Source organism: Poecilia mexicana, unplaced genomic scaffold, assembly GCF_051168715.1.
Source record: "Poecilia mexicana isolate PSO_F unplaced genomic scaffold, ASM5116871v1 scaffold_18, whole genome shotgun sequence".
Taxonomy (NCBI): Eukaryota; Metazoa; Chordata; class Actinopteri; order Cyprinodontiformes; family Poeciliidae; genus Poecilia; species Poecilia mexicana.
The window spans coordinates 3,418,893-3,441,159 of NW_028263387.1; the positions used below are offsets into that span (position 1 = coordinate 3,418,893).

Genomic DNA, 22,267 nt, shown 5'->3' on the forward strand with positions numbered 1-22,267 from the left:
ACACACTTGATTAGCAGCTATTCTCTTCTAAAGAAGAAAGGAAGATTTGACACAGACCTGTCATTTATTAAACCATCTTGTAAAAGAGAAAGTTTCCAAAGTAAAGGTTTAATTAAAACTAGCTTAAAAGCTTGTGGGACATGCCCATGTATTATCATGGTGTCAGTAACTTAAAATTGGGGCAGTGATCAAAGGGAATGTTTCTTTAAATAATTTGATTGAAACAGGATCCAACATTCAAGTCGAAGAGAGGATGAAGTTATCATGTTCATGAGGATGCCAATAATTTTAATTCTAATAGATTCTATTTTCTTCATGAAGAATCCCATAAAGTCATTACTGCTGAGATCTGGGGGAATTAATGACTCAACAGTTATGACTCAGTGTAAGTTTGGACTTGAATTTATCATATCTAACACATTTCTCCTCAACTAAAGGTAAATTACTACATCATTAATCGTATGAAAAACACAATTAATGATTACAAACTATTAATGATGAAAAAAGTATTTTCTATCTTTTTATACCTCAGTGAACTGTCTATCCAGGTTAAGTTCTCTCTAGATGTGTAGCTCCATGTTCTCTCTGATCTCCTGTTCCTCATTAAAGTACATAACTCTAAATGAAACCAGGGAACCAACCTCCTATAATAATTAACATTATTAAAAGGTCTACTTTGACTAATGCCACACAAACATATAACAGATTATTTGAAAGTTGTTACAGTATTGTCTGATAAAGATCTACTATAGTAAAATTTTCTCAGTACTCAATCAAAATCAACTCAGAAATTATTAAAAAATAGTCAAACAGCCTAAGGTTATGGAGAAGTGCTGTTATTTCTTCATATCTCAGCACAAGATCTAAAACCAGTGGTCCTCAAATCCAGGCCTTGAGGGACCTGCAACTTTTAGACATGTCCCTGGTTCAACACGCCTCAGTCAAATGGCTGAATCACCTCCTCAGCATGCAGTCGGGTTCTCCAGAGTCCAGATAGTGAACTCATTATCTGAGCCTGGTGTGTTGAAGCAGAAACACTTCAAAAACATGCAGGACATACAGGACATGCAGGACATGCAGGACATGCACTTCTCTCTTGGCAGTGGACAATTATTGTTTGCAATGCAGGTAATTTACAGTAAGCTTTAAAGCATCAAACTGGTGAACTACATACATCACAAGCAAACATTAGCGATGGGTAAAATTTAAAACCTCAACAGGAAGCAAACCCAGAGCCCAGAACTTCTGTATGAAGCAAATAGTGAAGAACAATGAGGAGGTTTTCACCAGGCTACTTCATAACTAACCCAACGTTTTCTCTAACCCTAACCATTACAAGTTCATGTCCGACCCTAAACCTGACATAAACCCAATTCACACGTTAGTCCTAAATCTGACCTCTAAGCCAAAAACAACAACACTTCTTACTGGGCCCAACCTTTGGACCCCATAAGGAGCAGTCTGTCCTCACAGTGTAGTATTTGTTGTAAAAATCCTCCTTACATTGCAGTGTGTTCTGAAACACAAGGCCACCCACATGCACCCACACACACACACCTACACACACCCACACACACACACACACACACACACACAGACACACATTATGTTTCTCTACTTTCACCAAGACTTTGCATTGGTTTCCATTCATTTTTACATCCTAAACCCAAACCTAAACTCAGTTCACACCTTCATCCTAGACTTAACTCATAAACCTCATAAACAGGTCTTCATCTCACAGATCCCACAATTTAGCATACATTATTACAGAGGCCCTTACAATAGATCAAATAAAAAGCCACACACACAATTATATGCTAAGAGTTGGCAGATTAAATTCACTAAAAAGGACTGATTCCCTGATGTCTATGTAATGTACCGGATGGGGGATGTAAGGAGGTTAAGGAGATTTATAATAGGGATTAAAATGGGTGACTGTATAAGTCATATAGAAATGTGTACCATGTTCTAGTAAGATACATATGCCATCATACAAGATTTGATATTATTTATGTATCGTATTTGAACTCTGTGGAAGCTTGAGAAGACTTGAGTTGAGTTAATTTATGACAAATATTTGAAAAGTATTTTAACAAACTTTCATCTTAAACATAAGCATTTGATTTATTAATGTTATACTGTGATGGACTTTTCTAAAAAATTGTCTGCATGACATGAATAATTCTCAAACAAGAAGCAGTATCAGCTGAACCCGTTCTAATCAAATCATTGAGAGCTTCAGTGTGAGGAACCGGAACAGCTCACCACTTACAGTGAACACAGCAACTGGAGCACAGTTCACTTACAAACATCACACTGGTGGATTCTTACTGTTCACTCAATGGGGAAATTCAGCCTGATACTGGCAGTATTCTGCACTCTCTGTGAGTAAACCCACATTTCATTTTTTTTCAGAAACAAATTTCTGGGTTGATGTTGGTCAGTTGATCCAGTAGAACTGGAACCTGCTTTAACTTCGCTCAGGTCAGCTTGTTTAGTCTTTTTTTATTAACTTGGTGGATGTTCTGTTGTCTCAGGTTGGGTCTCATCGTCAGTTTTTGACTTTCACACTGTGGTGGTTCAGCCCAGAGAAGAAGTCACACTGTGGTGCTCGAACTTTTCTGCTCTCCCCGTTCACATATTCTGGTACAAACTTGTTGACGGATCCAACGCCAGCTGCATCGCATCGATGTTCAGTTCTGAAGTTAACGCTTCGCTGCGAGAAGGATATGAAAATGGTAAATTTAACATGACATCCAACAGAACAAATATCTTCCTGAGCATCAAGCAGGTGGATGCATCAGACTCTGGGCTTTATATCTGTGGAAATGGTAAAGATTTAGAGTGGAACATATTCAGTTCAACATATTTACAAGTTGAAGGTAAGATTCACGAATCTTTTTAGACATTTCGTTTTAAAATTGAGACACATTTGAATTTTGAATCTGTCTTATGACATATTGACACGTCCTCTCCAGTGGATGTGTTTGTTGAACCATTCTGGATCCTGTGTGCTGCATCTATCTTCCTTTTAATAATCATCATCTGTCTGGTTGAAAAGATTAGGAGAATTCAAAAAGGTATTGAATATTCTTTATTAATGAAAATGCAGAAATGTACAAATACAGAATCCTTAAACTCTTAACCACCTTCAATGGTTTTCTGTTATTCAGCTCGAGTCGACAGTCAGAATCCACAACAGATCAAGGTAATTTCATTTTAGCTGTAATACCTCAGTATTATGAATGATTTGTTAAAGTCAGTGTGTTTGTGTTGACAGAATCCAGAATCTGATAACCTGAACTACGCAGCTCTGACTTTTAAAACCCCCAAAACTAAAAGAACCAGAACAGCAGAGGCAGAAAAAGATCTGGAGACGACCGTAGTGTACGCTGCCACCAGATAGACTCACCAAGTGGAGCGAATTTACTGTTTTATTACGTTCATCTGTTTGTTTGTGGGACTTTGTGTTTTTTTTAAAGAGGGAATATGAAGTTGTAAATCTGTCCAACCATTGTTTTAATAAAGAGTCTCAATTTGTACATATTACAACTCTCACTATCAGTCTTTTTTTAAGTGTTCACCGATAAATAAAACTTACAAGGACATCAGATGAACAATGTGTGACTGACTGCAGTCTGTAGTGTCAGTGAGCATAAAGGTAGCGACAGCCACACTGCAGCAGATAAACACAGTATGATAAATTATTAGACAAGTTACATTTTCAAAATTTCCTTTTTCCTTTTGGCTGTCTTTTTTATGGAGTTTCACTTTTTTGATCTGTTAATCAACATTTTGTGTCTGTTTCGCTATAAAACTCCTGTTTAAAAAGTGTCAGTAGGGTTTAGATAAGATCAGAAAGGAGACCATGTCATTAGAATTTTATCTTTAAGGTCCTGACTGGCCAATCACACTGCTGTCTGCTCTGATGCATTCAGTGGATAATTGTTCTGCATAAAATGATGAATCTCTTGAGGATACAGATTTGATCTTGTACCAAAATGTCTTCTAAAAACTAACAGCAGGTTTGGGAGGTGATTCTGATTCCAGCTTTAACCCAAAGAGGTCAAACTATCTCATGTTTTATAACAGCATGCTGGTCAGTCTCCTCTCATCACGACATAAATCCTTTCACTTGATCCTTTCACTCATTTTATGACCCAGTCTCTTTTTTTTTCTTTTTCTTTTTTTTTGCTCAACACATTTCACTATTTTGATCACTTAAGGTTCGAAATAATTAACACCCCTGGTTGATTTATGGTCAAAGTTATCTTTCAGTTTTATCGATGTTTCATGTCACTGTAAGTAACATCCTAAAGATTAGGGTAATGGCATGGAGGCCTTCAACCTCAAAGACTCATCATGTCATTAAAAAATTATTAACTGATCAAAAAACACGCAGCGAACTGTTCACTGAGCCTCGTCTTTCTCCTGAGCAGCAGAATTTAATTGTTTTCAACAACTGAGAAGGGTACAAAACATTTTCAACAGGCCATTTTGTGACAAAATGTAAATCACAATAGAAAACTAAAATGTGATGGAAATGTTGTGGGGTTGCTTAGCAGAAGGAGCTGATTCACCTCAGGCCCGGTGTTCTGAGTTGTGTCAGACCCACACTGACACTTTCAGCTGTGAGAACGTTGCAAAGTAATGCTTTTAACCACAGGAAGAGTGCACTTCATCTCCATGCAACAAAACCACAGCTTCACCAGATTTCTAGTTCAAGGATCCTCTGATTTAATGTAGAATATGCAAATACACCTTCATTTACTTCTAAATCACTTTGTGTTTTGAAAGTAAGTTCTGAGTAATGTCTTTCTTTTTTGACATCTGATGAATCTTTCAGTTTTTGATTGCACAGAAAGTTATCTAACTACTTCTCTGTAACTAACTAACGAGGCTACAGAAAGGTAGCTAAGGTAGTTAGCTGCAGGGATGTGCTGTTCAGGTTCAGCTGCAGCTAATAACTGTTCATAAAGGCTTCATAGTGTTGCTTATAGTATACCAAATATCAAACAAACTTAATGAAAAGTTTGTTTGAAATTTGATTTTATTATTTCTACTAATTTCTAATATTTCCAATTGCTGGTATTTTTCCAGATTAGGAAGTTGTGAAGTTCTTGCGGCCCAAAGATCATTTCCATAATCGCTGACTTCAGTCTCTGTGCTTATCTAACTAAACTTTATCATCAGCTCATCAAGGGTTTTTCAGTTAAGGACAATAGTAGTTTACACAACTCAGAAGAATCTCATAAACTCAAAAGTTTATTGAAAAGTAATGAAACTCATATAAATAGGCAGTAAAAGTTTAGTGGAAACTGCAACAAAGATGCACCTGTTTATTCAAACCATGACATTTATTATCCATTCATTTTGGTTCCAATGTGTTTTTTTTCTAATTGATTCTTTATAAAATAAGAAAGATTATGAGACCAGATGAACCACAAACAGTTCTAAGTGATCTCTCTCTGGCAGTAATGAGTTATTTTCTTCATATAACCACATTTGTAAAGTAGACTCTGACTAAGTTATGAAAAATATTTAGAAATGTTGGTTGTCATTTTGTCTTTAGGTCTGGGAAAAAATGAGACCTTTACATTCCAAATATGTTTCTATTAGAAAAAGTCGGGGACAAAATGACTAAATACAGCAGAAGTAGTCGTTGTTTTCAATTATAGATCTTTTTCTTAGCGTTATGATCCAAGCTTGCAAGCAAATGGAATTATGTTACATACTTGATACATATTGTCTTCATAAAAAATAAGAAACTTTGTGCTTTTATTTATGAATTTAATCATTTATTATTTTTCAAGGGTGGAATGTTCCACTAACAAACAATTTCAATGGATTCAAAAAAATAAGAACTGGGTACAGAATTTTATTTTATTTTATTCATGTCAATAAAGAGCATTTGTTTTTAATTTTGAATATTGCCAAAGTTGCAATATCAGGAATATCAAAATTAGAATTCATTTTATTGGAATTGTTCTATATGATTCATGAATTTCCCTTTCTGACATAACTGACAAGTAATATGAAATGCATTAAAATTTTTAAGATGTACTACTAGACTCAGAGCAAAAAATCTATATTTAGTCAACAAAATAAGTATGTTACAATCTTGGTAGCCATAAAACCTGTATTATGTATCTATCATATAGTCAAGTGTGATAATAAAGACTTTTTTGTGAGAGTCCATAGAAAACTTAACCTTGTACATTTTAGCATTATAGGTGGAGGAATTTGTTCCTTTAGTTATTACACAAATAAAATACATAGTTTTGTAATTCTGTGACAGAGTTGAGAAGCAGAACAGATGAAATATGTATTTGCTCTTTCTTCTGCTGCAGCGGAAAATAACTGTAGTTGGAAGTTGGACCTTTTGCCAACTGAATATATCTGTATCTCTCAACGTTAGAGGTATGTAGGTTAAAGTCGACCTTTGAACCACATTCTTGAGTTTTACAGCTTCTAAAAACAATTTCAGGTTGAGTTAATCTGATGTTTTAACTTAGAAAACATGATTTCTGTCTTTGAGCCACTGCAGCAGACCCAGTATAAGTCTGGACTGTTATGTTCTCACTGGCCCTTCTGATTTCAAACATCAGTTTTGTTGTTTGCACTTTGAAAATGGGTTTCATGTAAGAATAAAAATATTCAAGCACATAAAGAAACTGAAGCAATATTTTCTGTCTGAGCTGTTGCCATTATTCTTGATGAGTTTCTCGTGTTGCAGCGTACAGAACATTCGTCTCCAGCTCGTTCTCATCTGACAACCTTGTGTAGTTTTTTGATTTGGGATGTGATTTCAGCGCTGCATAGCTGAGACAGTCAGGGTCCAGATTCTGTAAAAGATTTGCCTGTTCAAATAACTTTTAAAATAATTGCAACATACAGAGACTTACATCCATCACAATGTGATTACCTCAGAGGGCTGTGGATTCTTTCTCTCTGTTTGACCTGAATGACAGAAACAGTTCCTCTGGTCAGCTACTGGTTTAAAACTTTAGTTATTATAAAATAATGCTGAAATGAAACCATAGTAACCTGATTGTATTGTACTGACAGCCAAAGCAACAATGACGACTGTCAGGAAGACGGCAACACAGCCAAGGATCATACAAGGCAGATTGAGTAATCTGTCTGAAACGTCTGAGGAAAACACGAACGGATAACATATTAGCAACATTCAACTAAAAACAGAACAAAACTGATAATAAATGCAGCATTTATAACATCCATCTTACCTTCCACCTGTAAATGTGTTGCAGTGAACACTCCAGGGACTGCTGCTGCTCCTACTGCTGCTCCATAGGGTCCACAGAAATACAGTCCAGAATCTGAGATATTCACTTCTCTGATTGTCAGAAAGAGGTTTGTGATGTTTGATGTCATATTATATTTACTGAAGTGGAAACCATCAAATAGAGAAACATTAGACTTAGCACTGAGCATGGATGAGATGCGGCTGGCGTTGGGACTGCTGTTCATCTTAAACCAAGATAAGTGAGAGAAAAGTTTACTAAAGTTGCTGCACATCAGTGTGACGTCTTCAGCAGGCCGAACAGAAACTGTGTGAAACTGACAAACTGACACAGAAATCCAACCTGAAACAGATCGGCAGGGTTTTCTTTAATGTTTCAAACTAAGTTTATAAAAGATGACAGAAACGATGATACTTAGAAACAAACTGATGTAAACAAGTAGAGCCTGATGTACTTACTGAAGGTGCAGAGTGAAGCCAAGATGAAGTTCGTCATTGTGAGCGCAGTAAGACTCCACCAGTTAAATGTTAGTGGCTGAACTGTGCTCCAGTTTATAGCGGTCTCTATGAAGGAGGTGGAGTGTTAGTTTGGTTATTTGGCTGTTCACATTAACTCTGAGAACGAGTTTAGAAAATTAAAACTAATAAATATTAGGTGTATTCAGAGGATATTAATAATATTTCAAATTAGAAGTTAAGTAGTTTTTTAAAGAACTTCATATAGAGTAAAAAAATAAAAATCATGCCAATCATTCTTTGCCATTTATATACACTTTGACAATAAAAAAATCCTTTTTTTTAGCTTGATATATTCTATCCATGTTGATCATTGTTTTACTTGAGAGGACAATAGTGATGTCAGATATTAAATGCTATTTTTATTTTAGTTGATTAAGGGAATCAGATGAGTTTTTGTATAATGTGTGTAAATCTTACCTGACAAATGATGATTACTAAAATAATTGATGGAAACACCGGCACATCGGTGGAGACAGATTAAACGTTCCCCTGCATCAGTTTTGATGATCTCAACAATCTTTCAAGTCTGAAAGTACGAAACCGTCAGTTTAACCACTTTGATGTGAAAAGTTCAGACTGTCAGATGTAACTAGATATGTAGAGTTTAACACATGTAAATGTTCTTTGTTTCTAAAGTCCAATCGCTACGTCCAGGATCATCAGTGGACCTTTAGTAGGACCTGACAGACTCCCTGCTGAACCTTCTGTAGTTGATTTACAGAGCAGACAGGTTGGCAGGTGATGCTGTCAGCCTGGGATTACGCTTCATTCTCTGTCCTCTTCTCCTTATACACAGATGACTGGACCTCAGTGGACAGTGATGAGTCCACATACAGACCAGATGTCCATTGGCCTGAGATGGTCCTCACAGCCTGTTTGGTAGAACAAACAGGCCTGTGGCTGAACGTCCTGCAGCAGCTCAGGACAAACCACCTCCCACAGGAAGTATTGATCGTTATGCTGCCATTATTCAGTCTGTCCTGTGTTCACACATCTTTATGTGGCTTTGCTCAGACACAGAACAGGACAAGTTCAAACTGCAATGAATAATATGATCATCATCAGATCTGACTCTCCCTCCATCCAGTACTTGTACTATGAGGATGTGGGTTTCTGTGTGTGTTCATTGGATAATTTAGTCCCTGTTGTCTTATCCAGCCCGTCTCTTGTTCTGAATATTCCCTTGTGTATTTAACCTCATCTGTGTCCTCTGCTCCCTGCTGGATCCTTGTCTTTGTCAAGTCATTGGTTCCCTTCCTGAGTCTGTGTTCATGTCTCGTCTCTAACCTGTTTCCTGGTTTTGAGAACTTTGAGGACTAAAATAAACTCTTTTCTCCACTTCACTCTGGGTCTCACCGCGTTCATCCTCACCATCAACCAACCACTTCCTGACATGTACAGATCTAGGATCAGGAAAAGGGCGGCTAACTTTTGTACAGATCCCACACATCCTGGATAAAAAACAGTTTAGACTTTTATCTTCAAATTGTGTGACAGAGCATTTTTTTTTTCTAAAACCAGCCATCACAGAGATAGTTTCTTCTCCAGACTGTCTGAATGAGGAACAAATACAGTCTGAGTAATCAGCTACTCCATCGTGAAACAACATAAGCATATTTGTATTACCACAACCTCTTTCCTTCCTTTTTTCTTTCTTTGTTTCTTCCTTCTTTCGTTTCTTTCCCTTTTTCTTTATTTATTTTCTTCTTCCTTTTTTCTCTCTTACTTTTTACTTCCATTTTCATTTCTTTCTTTTTCTCCCTTTAAAAAAAACATAATTCAAATTCAAAAGCATTTTATTGATCCCAAAGGGGGAAATTAAATAAAAAACAAATAAAAATTGGTTATACAGTCATAAACATGTACATATTATTTTCATTTATGTTTTATTTTGTTTCCTCTGTGGTTTATATATTTGTATCTAATGTCTGTACATCATGACAGCATGAAATAATAGTTGATATCCTTGATTGTCCACACAATTTTGGTTAAAAAGCTGAATCTAATTGTAATGTTGACATTTGTTTTACATTTTAAGTTGAACATGCAGAGACAGGGTGTGGTGAGGTTAAACACAACCCACATATGGAGGCCTTAGTCCTTGACATGGCCGTCGCTGGTTTGATTCCCGGTCTGGTGACCTTTGCCACATGTCTTCCCCCCTCTCTCAATACCCACTTTCCTGTCTGACCACTTTCAAATAAAGGCCACTGGAGCCAACAAAATTTTCAAAATAAAAAAAAAGAACATGTAGAGACAAAACACACAGAAACAAGTTTTTCTCCTTCTGATTGGTTTTTGAAGCAACACATTTTAATAACAAGTGTACAGCCAGTGGTGAGGCGCAGCTCTCTAGTGGTACTGCAGAGGTTTTGTGTGAAGTTGGTTGAGAACAGAGGACAGATCACATGGCTGGAGCAGCTGCTCTCACTTTCATCATGAACATCACAGTAAAGGATGAAAATGGCTCTTATTCTAAACAGGAAAAATAGATTTAACAAACTAAGCTACATTACAGTCTTGGTAGCTGTGCAGTAGCATCTACACATCTTGCTGTTCACAACAGTAACATGTGATAAAGACTTTTTTCATGAAACGTTATGCTGAACATAAGAATAGCTGAAAGCTGCCACTGTGGTTGATACTGAGAACCTTTTGCCAACTGAGTGTCTGTATCTCTCAATGTCAGAGTTAATAATAGGTATGTAGGTTAAAGTCGATTTTTAAACCACATTCTTGACTTTTACAGCTTCTGAAAGCAGTATTAGGCTGATTTAATCTGAAGTGTGTAAGATGCAGTGAGACCACAGTATGGTAGACGTTCTTGGTAAAAATGATTTCTGTTTTTGAGCCACTGCAGCAGAACCAGTATGAGTCTGAACTGTTATGTTCTCACTGGTCCTTCTGATTTCAGACACCAGTTTGTTTGTTAGCTCAGTTTGCTTTGAAAATGGGTTTCATGTAAGGACAAAATATTCAAGCACATATAGAAACGGAAGCATGTCTCTCACTTTGAGCTGCTGACATTATGCTACTGTCTTTATCTTGTAGCAGCGTAAAGAACATTGTCTTTCAGCTCTTTCTTGTCAGCTGCTCTTCGTTTGCTCTTGGCTTTGGGACGGATATGCAGCGCTGCATAGTCGAGACCAACAGGATCCAGATTCTGTAACAGAGTTATTTTCCTTTAGAAAGTTGCTTAGCTTTCTAAAAGATTTACAGCAAACAAACTAAGTCCATCACAATGTGATTACCTCAGAGGGCTGTGGATTCTTTCTCTCTGTTTGACCTGAATGACAGAAACAGTTCCTCTGGTCAGGTGTTTGTTTAAAACTTCAGTTATTATAAATTACTGCTAAAATGAAACCATAGTAACCTGTTTGTATTGTCCTGATTTTGACAGCCAAAGCAACAATGACGACTGTCAGGAAGACGGCAACACAGCCAAGGATCATACAAGGCAGATTGAGTAATCTGTCTGAAACGTCTGAGGAAAACACGAACGGATAACATATTAGCAACATTCAACTAAAAACAGAACAAAACTGATAATAAATGCAGCATTTATAACATCCATCTTACCTTCCACCTGTAAATGTGTTGCAGTGAACACTCCAGGGACTGCTGCTGCTCCTACTGCTGCTCCATAGGGTCCACAGAAATACAGTCCAGAATCTGAGATATTCACTTCTCTGATTGTCAGAAAGAGGTTTGTGATGTTTGATGTCATATTATATTTACTGAAGTGGAAACCATCAAATAGAGAAACATTAGACTCAGCACTGAGCATGGATGAGATGCGGCTGGCGTTGGGACTGCTGTTCATCTTAAACCAAGATAAGTGAGAGAAAAGTTTACTAAAGTTGCTGCACATCAGTGTGACGTCTTCAGCAGGCCGAACAGAAACTGTGTGAAACTGACAAACTGACACAGAAATCCAACCTGAAACAGATCGGCAGGGTTTTCTTTAATGTTTCAAACTAAGTTTATAAAAGATGACAGAAACGATGATACTTAGAAACAAACTGATGTAAACAAGTAGAGCCTGATGTACTTACTGAAGGTGCAGAGTGAAGCCAAGATGAAGTTCGTCATTGTGAGCGCAGTAAGACTCCACCAGTTAAATGTTAGTGGCTGAACTGTGCTCCAGTTTATAGCGGTCTCTATGAAGGAGGTGGAGTGTTAGTTTGGTTATTTGGCTGTTCACATTAACTCTGAGAACGAGTTTAGAAAATTAAAACTAATATTTCATGTTATCAGAGGGCATAATTTTTTATTTTAATTTGAAGATTTGCAAACATTTAAATAACTTATACTGTAAAAAAGAAAAATAATACCCTTTACCAAAATTACAAATTTACATTTACCGGTCTAATGTTTTTTGGTGTCTATTAATAAAACTGTAGCTTAAAATGTTTTGTCCATGTTGATCAATGTTTTACTTGAGAAGGCATAATGACAATAATTTAAGTTATTAAATACTATTTTTTTAACAGCTAAATAATATTTTATTGATTTGGTGATCAAATGTGACATTATTACTGAAAGTGTTTAAGGTTTACCTGTCAAATCAAGGTTCTTTAAAAAACATTGTTATGGTCGCATTCATGCCATAGTGGAAACAATTTAAACTTTCACCTGCATAAGTTTTGACGTTCTCAATGATCTTTCAAGTCTGAAAATATGAAGCCTTCAGTTTAACCACTTTGATGTGAACGGTTCAGACTGTTAGATGTAACTAAGTTGTCTGACATTTAGAGGTTTGAAGTTAATCTGCCACTGTCAAGTCAGGTTTGAAGAAGCTTCTCACTTGTTCCTGTTCTTACTGAAGTGTCTTAATTTAATCATTCATAATAGTTTCTAGTTGTGAAGTTCCACTGTAACTCCAGAAACATTACTTTTTAAATTGCTTAAAATTAAAACCAATTAAAAAATAGTATTTTAGGAATGCTGTGATGGCTCAGGGGCAAAGCATTACCCACATATTGAGGCCTTAGTCCTTGTGGCGGCCGCAGGTTCGATTCCTGGCCTGGTGACATCGGCTGCATGTTTCTCCCTCTCTAATTACTCTGTTTCCTGTTGAACTACTTTCAAATAAAGGCCTCTAGAGTCAACAAAACCTTTAAAAAAATGCTTTTAATATTGTTATCCACTCAGCCAATAATTTAGATGTGTACAATATATTGTAAATGTGTGTAAATGTGCACTACCTTCATACACAAGTGATGTTACAGTTGCTATATTATAGGCATTTATCTGGGTGGGTATAGAGTGCAAAGTTCCTCGAACTAGACTGAAAAATGAATTTGTTGTCTGATTTAAGACAATAGGGAGCAAAGATATGGGAGTCCATGTCCTGGTTGTGCAGATTACAGTAGTTAATGGGTACAGAGTGGGTGACCAGCTAAACAGCTTGTTTTTCCAAAATCTGATGGATTTGGAAGGAAGATCATGAAAACGTTTTGTTGAAATCTAAGCGTTTGAAGTTAGAACCTTTTTCTAGAAAAAACAATAAAAATCGTATTGTTGGAGAATTGAAGGGACAGTTCTGGTTCTTGTATTTTCTTCAAGACCTCTTCAACAGCAAATGAACATACAGAAAAATAATCAGTGACATTAACCTGGTCAAGAATCTTCACTTTCATCAAGAACTGATTTTAGGTTGGGGTTGATATACTGGTTACTGGTGATGGTTTGGTTTTAGGGTTAGGATTAGACTATAGAAATTAATGAAAAATGAGTGGAAGTCAATGCAAAGTCATGAAGATAGAAAGACATGTTATGCATATTGAGGGGTGAATGTGGGGCAAGTTGAATGCGTGTGCATGTGTGTGTGCATGTGCATGTGTGTGTGTGTGTGTCTACTTATTATTCTACAGATGAAGGACCACTTCTGCAGCATTTACCAACAGAGAGAGGTCCTTTGTGGACACCGAGGACCTTTTCCATATCCTCACTGTTTTTGCAGCTCTGCTTCACTCTGCTAGTTTGATTTTATGGTAAAGTGTAAATTAAGTTTCGGTTAAGGTTAGGAATAGAAATGTAACTGTTTGAGGAAAATGACTGGGACTAGGTATAAATTAAATCACTAAAATGAATGGAGGTCAATACAACATTCACAAAGATCACCTTGTGGGGACAATCACTTTTGATGGGATAAAAATAATTTACCTCATGTTACAAAATGCTTTTTTGTTTTGAAGTCAAAACATTAAAGAAAACTATGACAGTGGGATGGTAGGAGTGATTTAACATTGTCTGGGACACTCTTTAAAGAATCAGTGTCATGTCTGTCAGTCTGTCTGTGGTGTGCATGTGTGTGGGTGTGTGTGCGTGTGTGTGAGGTCTCTGGATGCCTCCTCTTTCTTTCAGTTGCTCTCAGACCACACTCTGCTGTCTCTTCCTGCCAATGTATCTCACTCCTCACACAGCAGGCCAATCAACTGTCTTATTGAGGAAGTCCAACAATCTGACTCCTCCTTCAGTTCAACACCATTCTGTGCTGTGTGACAAAAAGCAGACAAACCAAGAAAATCTAACTTTGATGGTTAACAGAAATAAAGAAAGCCACGCTGAGACGGAGATAAACTGAACACCTTAACAGAGTTCTTGATGAAATAAAATACACATTATAATTCTACTTTTTATTTTTACTGTGCACTCATGTAACATACGGATGCATTGAACCAAAATATCAGTAAATTAATGTGATAGAATCTGTTTTATTGTCCGCTGCAGTTCCTGTTGCTTCCTGAGTCTATCGGGTGGCAGCGTACACAACATGTGGCTCCGGTTCCCTCTGAGGTCCAGATCTGTGACTTTTTTTGGCCTTTGCTTGGAAACTGAGAGCTGCATAGTTCAAATCATCTGGATCCACATTCTGAAACCCAAAAAGAAAAAAATGACCACATGAGAGTCAAACGGGGATTGATGTGAATTAGGTATCATAAAGTTTATGATGACTTGATTATTGAAACATCAAGTTTCTACGATAAAACTTGATGTATAAAAGTAAAGTAAATAGTTGAATAACCTTAGTGCATTAAAATTTCAGACAATATTGAAATAAGACAATATTCAACTGTTTGAACATAAATTCATGTTGTTGTTTTTCTTTTTATTAAAGGAAACACGACAAATTGGGCGAAGCTTCTTCTTCAGTCATTCTTTTGTGAACCGTTAATCTTTTAGTCTGAGTTTTGAGATTTTGTTTTTGTTGTTTTAACTGAGTCACAATTATTATTCAGACTACGGACAAATCTTTCTGCCATCCTCCAGTCCAGTGAAAGTTGCTAATAGTTGAATTAATCTGTTTTACACATTTATTCACAATTAACCAAGAAACATCTGAACACTAACTGCATTAACGGCAAATGTCCAAAAGCAACTAATGCAACAACTCTCAGTCTGCTACGCTCTAATGAAAAAACTTAATTTACCTTTTTATGTGTTTTCAAAGCTATTTTTAAAGATAAAAATAGCTTTGTTTTGGAGAAAGCAGTTTGATTTGTTATAATTAGTGTCGTGCAGCAGTACTAGGTTAGATTTCAGCAATAGAAGCAGCAAATCGCACCTAAAATGAAAGTTATATTGTTGAGCTTAAAATAAATGGACAACTGTGGAACTAAAGAGCTAAAGAGGAAGAGAAATCATCTGATCAACTGCAATATTTAAAATATTCATGCAGTTTCAGTTAAATTACTCAGTTTACCTTGTTTCTTTCTTTTTGCAGCTTTAAGCTTGAAGCTAAAAAGACAAATGGAAAAGTTTGGTTAGTTAATTACTGATTTGATATTTATTATTCTGTTCTAAATTATTTTAAAATAAGTTGTACAGTGATATAGTCAAACTGTACCTCTCTCCAGTCTCCTGTTTTTAACAGCCAGAACAACGACTGTTACAGAGAGAAGAGCAGTCAGAGCACCTAAAATCCCAGGCATCAGGTCCATCAGTTGGTCAGCAGCTTCTGTAAATATTTACATATTAAAGTGGGATTTTTTTTTTACTGCAGTAAAATCCAGGGAACTCTTCTAAGACAAATAACTTACTTTTATTATCAGAATCCTCCTCATTTTTGGAGTCTTCATGAGCTGAAAGTACGGATGATGTTTTTTGGTCAGTTATTTCTTTTTTTTAAATTTTGCAATAACTTTTAATCACAACGGCGACGATCTTAGAATATTAAGGTACACAGAGTCAGACTTACCTTTAATGATTAACTCTGTTGCACTGCCAACAACTGTATGTTTCTTTATATAAAATCCACAGAAATACAATCCAGAGTCCATCAGGTCCACTTGTTTGATGTGAAGAAAGACAGTCGTCACGTTGGAGCTCATGTTAAAGTTTTCACTTTGGAATCCATGGCAGTACGAAGGTTCACCTTCAGGACCGTACATGGAGGAGATGCAGCTGGGCTTGGTTCCATTAATCACTCTGAACCAGTCTGTCTGGGTTGGAGATGAAGAAAGGTTGGAGCAGAACAGAGTGATGTCCTCACCAGGATGAACCTCCACAGTTAGAGACTCACAGATCCAACCTGAAACAAGCAGATTCAACTATAAGACGACAAAATAAATCAGTAAGAATGGAATCCTGATTCACATGTTAAAGTTAAAGAACACACAGTTAAAATGGAGTCCACGATGAACATGATTTAATATTTTACTTACTTTGGCTGCAGAGCAGTATGGCTGTTATCTGCATGAAGTTCCCCATTCTGCGTACAACAATGTCTCAGTTTGGCCGCTTCTTATGTAGGGGGATTTATTAGAAAGGGGAGTGGTGAACAGTTCACTTCACATCAAAAGGCTTTTGTTTTTCTTGACCAAACTTTAGCTTTTGAAATTTGCAATTTCAACTTCAATTTAAATAAATAAAAGTATTTAAATACCATTGGTAAGCTAATTAGCCATTTTAATTATTGTCAAATATTAACTATCGTACGGCAACCTGTCATTCTAAAGCAGTCTCATGAAGAGGATGTGCATGGTTGTCCATAATTATTGTGATTTCTTTGGGACAATCCTTCATCTCCACCATTATTTCCAGAGGTTCTACAGCAGTCCACTGAACAGAACCAGCCTTATTCATCACTCTGTTTAGGTTTTTTAAAATGTCCAATCTGATGCTGCTGCCCCAACACATGATGGCAGAAAAGATTACACTTCCCACATCAGACTTATAGAAATCTGCAGCACCTTGTTGCAAACTTTGAAGCATCCAAGAACCATCTGAGTATTTTTGCATATAAAATGACTCTGACTTGTGTTTTGAAGTGTAGAGAGTAAAAAGAAATGGTGAGAGCACAGTCCCCTTTGGTGCTGCTGTCCATCTGCCTGTAGACAGCCATTTAGTCTTATAAACTATGGTCTATTTGTCAGGTAGTTATTGATCCAGATGGTCTGGTCATCGATCCAGAGAGACAAATCAGGCTTTGGCCAGCTGGGTTTGGACAAAGTTAAATGCTCTGGAGAAATCAAAAAACAAGATCATCACTCTGCTGCATGCTTTGTGATTTTGTTGGTGATTATGAAGTAGGTGTATTATGTAGTGTGGTGTCCTGGCTTAATGCCTTATTTATGTATTAGTTGTGTTACCACTGCACACCACTGGACATATAGGCGACTTCAACTCCAACACCAAAGCCATAAGTAACTTTCAGGGGTCCTGATATATGTTGGTTCAACACATTCTCACTCCCAACTCGTCACATATTGACGCTTGGGCAGGTACCCTCGGCGTCACATATTGACGCCGAGGGTACCCCCTTGGCGTCAATATGTGACGCGAAGGGTTCTCTCATTGAATGCTGTACCGTTCCCTAAGCGTCCGATACTGACGACTTAGGAACGAATAAGATGACGTGTCTATTCTATTTTTTTAAAAACCTTTATTTACAATTTATGTGCTAGTTTGTACAGGATATTAAGAATATTTACTGCAAATACATGTCAGACGTATCGGTCACAATACTTTAATTCGGTATTTAAAAATAACTCCGTAAAATATAAAACCGGAGGAGTTTTGTTGTGCTTGTTCTTAGCTTGATTTAAAAGCCTTAAAAAAAAAAAAAAAAAAAAAAAAAAAAAAAAAAACTATTTTTGAGTATGATATCAATGATTTACACCAAATAAATTTAAGAAAAATTAAGATGTGTTTTCGTTTGTGATTGCATGCAAACTGTTCTGTAAACCTTTTAATATGTTTGATTGAAATAAAAATAAGGACGGATCCCACAAAAACCCAAGAAGAAGAATAAGCTGACGTCATCATATGCGACACTTACACTCCGGTGAGTAGAAATCTGCATCTGTCAAAATGTTTTTGTACTCTAAAACCAAAAATAACTCCAAAGTGTGACGTTATAAAATTACTGATGGTAGGTTTAGGACTTAATGGCAGTAGGACTGTGATGCGAATGGTTGAAGACACGTTTGTAACATTTTTTTTTGCCGGAAAATATACGGTGGAAGCTAGCTAAATTAGCCTCTTGGAGGCTAATTGTTCCTGTACACTGTACCTGTGCTTAATACGTTTAATTAGCCGCGATAAAGTCACATAATAATGTTTATAGTCATGCTTGTTGTTGCCACTTTGTAATATTGGAGGGTTGCTAAAAACATCAGTGTCCCTAGGCTGTGATGATCTTTAATGTTCTGATCCCTGTCTGAATACACTGATTGCAGCTAGGTCATTTACTTGAATTAAAAATGAACTTGCGTCAGTACAGGCAAATTTCTTTCCTCCTGTCTGTTATTTATTGCTGTTGCAAGCCAGATGAAGAGAAGTAAAGAGCTGAGAACCTGATCTTTGAACAGACAGAGAACATAGCTGAGGAGCAGCCTGGGATGCTTACTGAGGAGCATCCAATGATGACACCAGAGAACCAGGAAGAGACTGTGATAGTGCTTGATTTGCTTGATTTGGTTCCTGTTTCTCATCCTGTTGTCCCATCCTCTCAGTCTTTTCAGAAGAAGAAAAGACCCAGAAGCATCTCTCCAGCTGCCTCTCCTCCTACTCCGTCATCTCTCCGTGCCCCCCCCCTGCCCGTAGATCAGCAACATCTGCATTCATGTCACCTGCTGACCATGCTGTCTCCTTAAGTCAGGGTAGACTATAAGAAGAGAAAGCGTAAGTTTTGTTTTCTTTAAATTCATGCATCCAACATGTCAACCTCTTTAGCACGATTTGTACCTGTGGAGATCCCAGTTAGAATTTGATTGTCCATCAGAATGTTTGAGGATCAAACCAGGACAGGCAGTCACTGTGGTCATGCTCAATGGTATGAATAACAATTCTTTGAATGACTCAAAACCATAATATAAAAAAACGATATTATCAAAATTTAAATAACTGTCAACTTTGGCTGTGTGAGTACTTTGACGTACATATCCCAGAAGGGCCGTCTGACTCTATTCTTGAGTGGTTATGTTATTCAACATTTTGGTGGAACTGGTTAAACACACTTGAATCAAATGGCTGAGGTGCCACCTCATTCATTCTGCATTCAGATCATATGAAGTCCTGGTAACATCAACATTAATTGAGTGAGATGTTTTGTCCCAGAGAAACACCTAAAACTTGAAAGACACCTAACCTATTCTTGATGCCTTGTATTTGGACACCTATGTCCTATTTTATGTTTTCTTTTTTTATCTCTCATTTTAAATCACAGTTAAGATCTTGGCTGACAGCTTCCTGAAATGATTTTTGAGCGGGAAGCCATAATATATGAGTTGGATAAAATGTTAAGGAAGGATCCCTTCAAGTGTCAAGCTTGTACCCCAGATGTGCTTTCAGTTTCAGTGGATGGAAATTGCAAGTATTACCATTTAAAGAATGCAGCAAGGTATTGTAAAATGTGTGAAATATAACAATTCTTTGTATATGTTAGTGATGTTCACTACCTTTGGACTATAACACCTCATGAAGTGTATTTTATTGCTTTGTTTTCAGATTGGAGGAACAGGCTATATTTCAGGACCTTTTCATTGCCAAGGATGAAAACATAGGAACATTTGTGGACTGTATCACAAATCAACCAAAAATGTAAGACTGCAGATTGTAAATGTATAATAACAGTAACCTTTTAGCCTGTAATAACAGCTTGCCTGACTGAATTGTATGCATTCTAGATTTTGTGGTGGGCAGCCAGGGAGATCTCTCACAGATCCAGCAGCAAACTGGGTGAGGAGGCTTGGAGCTAGCGGTGTGTAGACATGGAGTGCTGCTTAGTGCTCTTCGAGATAGTATGAGATATTTGCATAAGCTTTGTTCTTTCATCAAAGGCTGGCCAACAGACAATCACTTTTTTCCATGGATGTAACATGTAAGTACTGGCCATATCTTGAAAACTAACAAAAAGCTGTCCTGAGCTCCAACACCTGCTTAAAATGAAGCCATTTCTCTCAATTTTCCATGGCAAAGCCCATGAATGTAAGGTAAGGAACACTGACCAGGCATTGTATAACCTTGCTGGTACATACTGCATAAACATCTTTGACACAGTTGATGTTGTTTGTTCAGACACAGATGGACAAAGCTTGTGCCAAGGCTCATCGTTAGATCAGAAAGGAGAAAACATCTTAGCATTGGTTTTAGAAGATGTTGGTCACTTGAAGACTGATACAGACACAGAAGTTATGTCTTTGGAAGAGATCCTGTCCGGTGACACAACATTGCCATGGCAACAATCACACAGGGGTAAGTAAACATACACTAATATGTTTTATACTGTCATCATACCTGACAGATAATGTTACTAGATACTCCAGGTGTTGACCTCAACTTACAAATTTAAACTTTTAATGAGTTGATTTGTCCTTTTCATAAATGCATTTCAGACTCTCAGTCTTCACACAAGAACAAGGGCAATCGATGACATCATGATGGTAAAGAGACTGGAAGAGGAAAAGAGGATCCTTGTTGATGGACCATCGTTGGAAATCTCTGTCATCCTATGAAGACACTCTAAAGGAGTTTCCCACCTGTTATCGGGAGGTAAATTAAAAAGTATGTTTTTAAGTAACGCATAATCATACCGAAAGTAAAAGCATCTAAATTTTGGATTTTTATTTATGTTCAACTTTAAAGGTTTGTCCTGTGACCTAACTGACGAAGGTCCAAGAGGTCTCCAGAGCACCATCCTCAGAGAGCTGCAGCACCAACAGATGAAGCTGCAGGCAACAGAGTATTATCTACAGCTGGGGAGCCCAAAGTGGGTCCTGGAGGCCCGGCATCCTGCATGTTTTAGTTCTCTCCCTGGTTTAACACACCTGCATCAAATGATGGCTCGTTAGAAGGCCTAAGAACATTGACAAGCTGAAAAGGTTGTTTCTACCACCAGGGAGAGAATAAAACATGCAGGATGCCGGGCCACTAGGACCAACTTTGGACACCCCGATCTACAGACTTTGTCAGGAGCAGAGAGCGTTACCTTTGACGACGACTGCAGTAGTGACTGATAATAGTCATATATATATAGTTTGCTCATAAGTCACAAAGAGACACCTTACAATTTGTTCTTGTGCTTTCATGTTTCCAAATGGGCAGTGTTTTATTTTGTTGATTCTTTTTTTTAAATAGTTAATTTGTTTGTGCCTTTGTACTTTCTAAAAGGGCTTACTAGAGCTGTAATTACTTCCACATGCATGTCATTGAGTGTGTTTCTTTTTCACTTATGTTTCTGCACATCTAGTGTATTTTCTAGGTAATAAGAGAAATTGTAGTTAATTTAATAGTTTTGCTATTTTTACTTCAAGTGGAGTAATAACACTTGTGCTTATGTTGAGCAGTTAAATGGCTACAATGCTACGTTAAGCAGTCCCAGTGATTCTGTAGTATCTAACATAACGAAGACATATTTTTGGATCTTCTACTTTTCTTTTCTTTTTTTATTAATATGTGCAGCTCTGACTTATTTCTTAATCCAAAGAATACACAAAGTGTGTACTGGTGGAACAATTTCTTATCCTTGGTCAATTGAATGCTGTTCAGTTTGTCTGTCAGTGTCTTTATTAAAAAGAAATAAGTTAAATAAAATTTCAGTACTTGTCAACTGCCAACTCTCCTGACCTGAACCCCAGAGAGAATCTGTGGGATATTGTGAAGAGAAAGTTGAGAGACGCAAGACCCAAAACTCTGGATGAGTTGCTATCGAAGCATCCTGGGCCTCCATGACACCTCAGCAGAGCCACAGGCTGATTGCCTCCACGCTGCATTGAAGGCTGCAAAAGGATTCCTGACCAAGTACTGAGTGCATAACTGAACACGATTATTTGAAGGTTGACTTCTTTGGTATTAAAATACATTTCTTTTATTGGTCGGATGAAATATGCAAATTTTTTGAGACAGGGATTTTGGGTTTTCATGAGCTGTATGCCAAAATCATCAGTATTAAAACAATAAAAGAACTGAAATATTTCAGTTGGTGTGCAATGAATCTAAAATATATGACAGTTTAATTTTTATCATTACATTATGGAA

The 22,267-nt window shown here is 37.0% G+C and overlaps 4 protein-coding genes and 1 long non-coding RNA gene across 6 annotated transcripts; 2 read left to right on the plus strand and 3 right to left on the minus strand.

Annotated features, from left to right (window-relative positions):
- The first annotated feature begins 2,235 nt into the window (after positions 1–2,235).
- On the plus strand, positions 2,236–3,547 carry LOC106920510 (uncharacterized). Its single transcript, XM_014991546.2, has 5 exons — positions 2,236–2,384; positions 2,538–2,882; positions 2,979–3,080; positions 3,174–3,208; positions 3,281–3,547. Exons 1-5 carry the CDS (start codon positions 2,342–2,344, stop codon positions 3,404–3,406), a joined length of 651 nt encoding a protein of 216 aa, XP_014847032.2. The 5' UTR covers positions 2,236–2,341; the 3' UTR covers positions 3,407–3,547.
- A 1,460-nt stretch (positions 3,548–5,007) lies between these two features.
- Positions 5,008–7,828, minus strand: LOC106920503 (uncharacterized). The gene is made up of 5 exons (XM_014991536.2): positions 7,724–7,828; positions 7,248–7,607; positions 7,048–7,152; positions 6,926–6,960; positions 5,008–6,845 (listed from the first exon to the last, which is right to left on the minus strand). The coding sequence occupies exons 1-5, from the start codon at positions 7,758–7,760 to the stop codon at positions 6,708–6,710; spliced, it is 675 nt and encodes a 224-aa protein (XP_014847022.2). The 5' UTR covers positions 7,761–7,828; the 3' UTR covers positions 5,008–6,707.
- Positions 7,829–8,535: 707 nt separating this feature from the next.
- Positions 8,536–11,919, minus strand: LOC106920504 (uncharacterized). Its single transcript, XM_014991537.2, has 5 exons — positions 11,839–11,919; positions 11,363–11,722; positions 11,157–11,267; positions 11,035–11,069; positions 8,536–10,946 (listed from the first exon to the last, which is right to left on the minus strand). Exons 1-5 carry the CDS (start codon positions 11,873–11,875, stop codon positions 10,824–10,826), a joined length of 666 nt encoding a protein of 221 aa, XP_014847023.2. The 5' UTR covers positions 11,876–11,919; the 3' UTR covers positions 8,536–10,823.
- Positions 11,920–14,409: 2,490 nt separating this feature from the next.
- On the minus strand, positions 14,410–16,540 carry LOC106920505 (uncharacterized). Its single transcript, XM_014991539.2, has 6 exons — positions 16,453–16,540; positions 15,987–16,319; positions 15,829–15,870; positions 15,636–15,746; positions 15,492–15,526; positions 14,410–14,660 (listed from the first exon to the last, which is right to left on the minus strand). The coding sequence occupies exons 1-6, from the start codon at positions 16,496–16,498 to the stop codon at positions 14,538–14,540; spliced, it is 690 nt and encodes a 229-aa protein (XP_014847025.2). The 5' UTR covers positions 16,499–16,540; the 3' UTR covers positions 14,410–14,537.
- A 926-nt stretch (positions 16,541–17,466) lies between these two features.
- Positions 17,467–22,207, plus strand: LOC106912588 (uncharacterized). 2 transcript variants are annotated; one of them, XR_015766175.1, is made up of 8 exons: positions 17,467–18,074; positions 18,745–18,913; positions 19,458–19,631; positions 19,739–19,831; positions 19,918–20,223; positions 20,309–20,485; positions 20,626–20,794; positions 20,876–22,207. It is a non-coding gene; the product is annotated as an uncharacterized LOC106912588 (long non-coding RNA). The 2 variants fall into 2 exon arrangements; XR_015766174.1 differs by having other exon boundaries at positions 20,626–20,782.
- Positions 22,208–22,267: the final 60 nt, after the last annotated feature.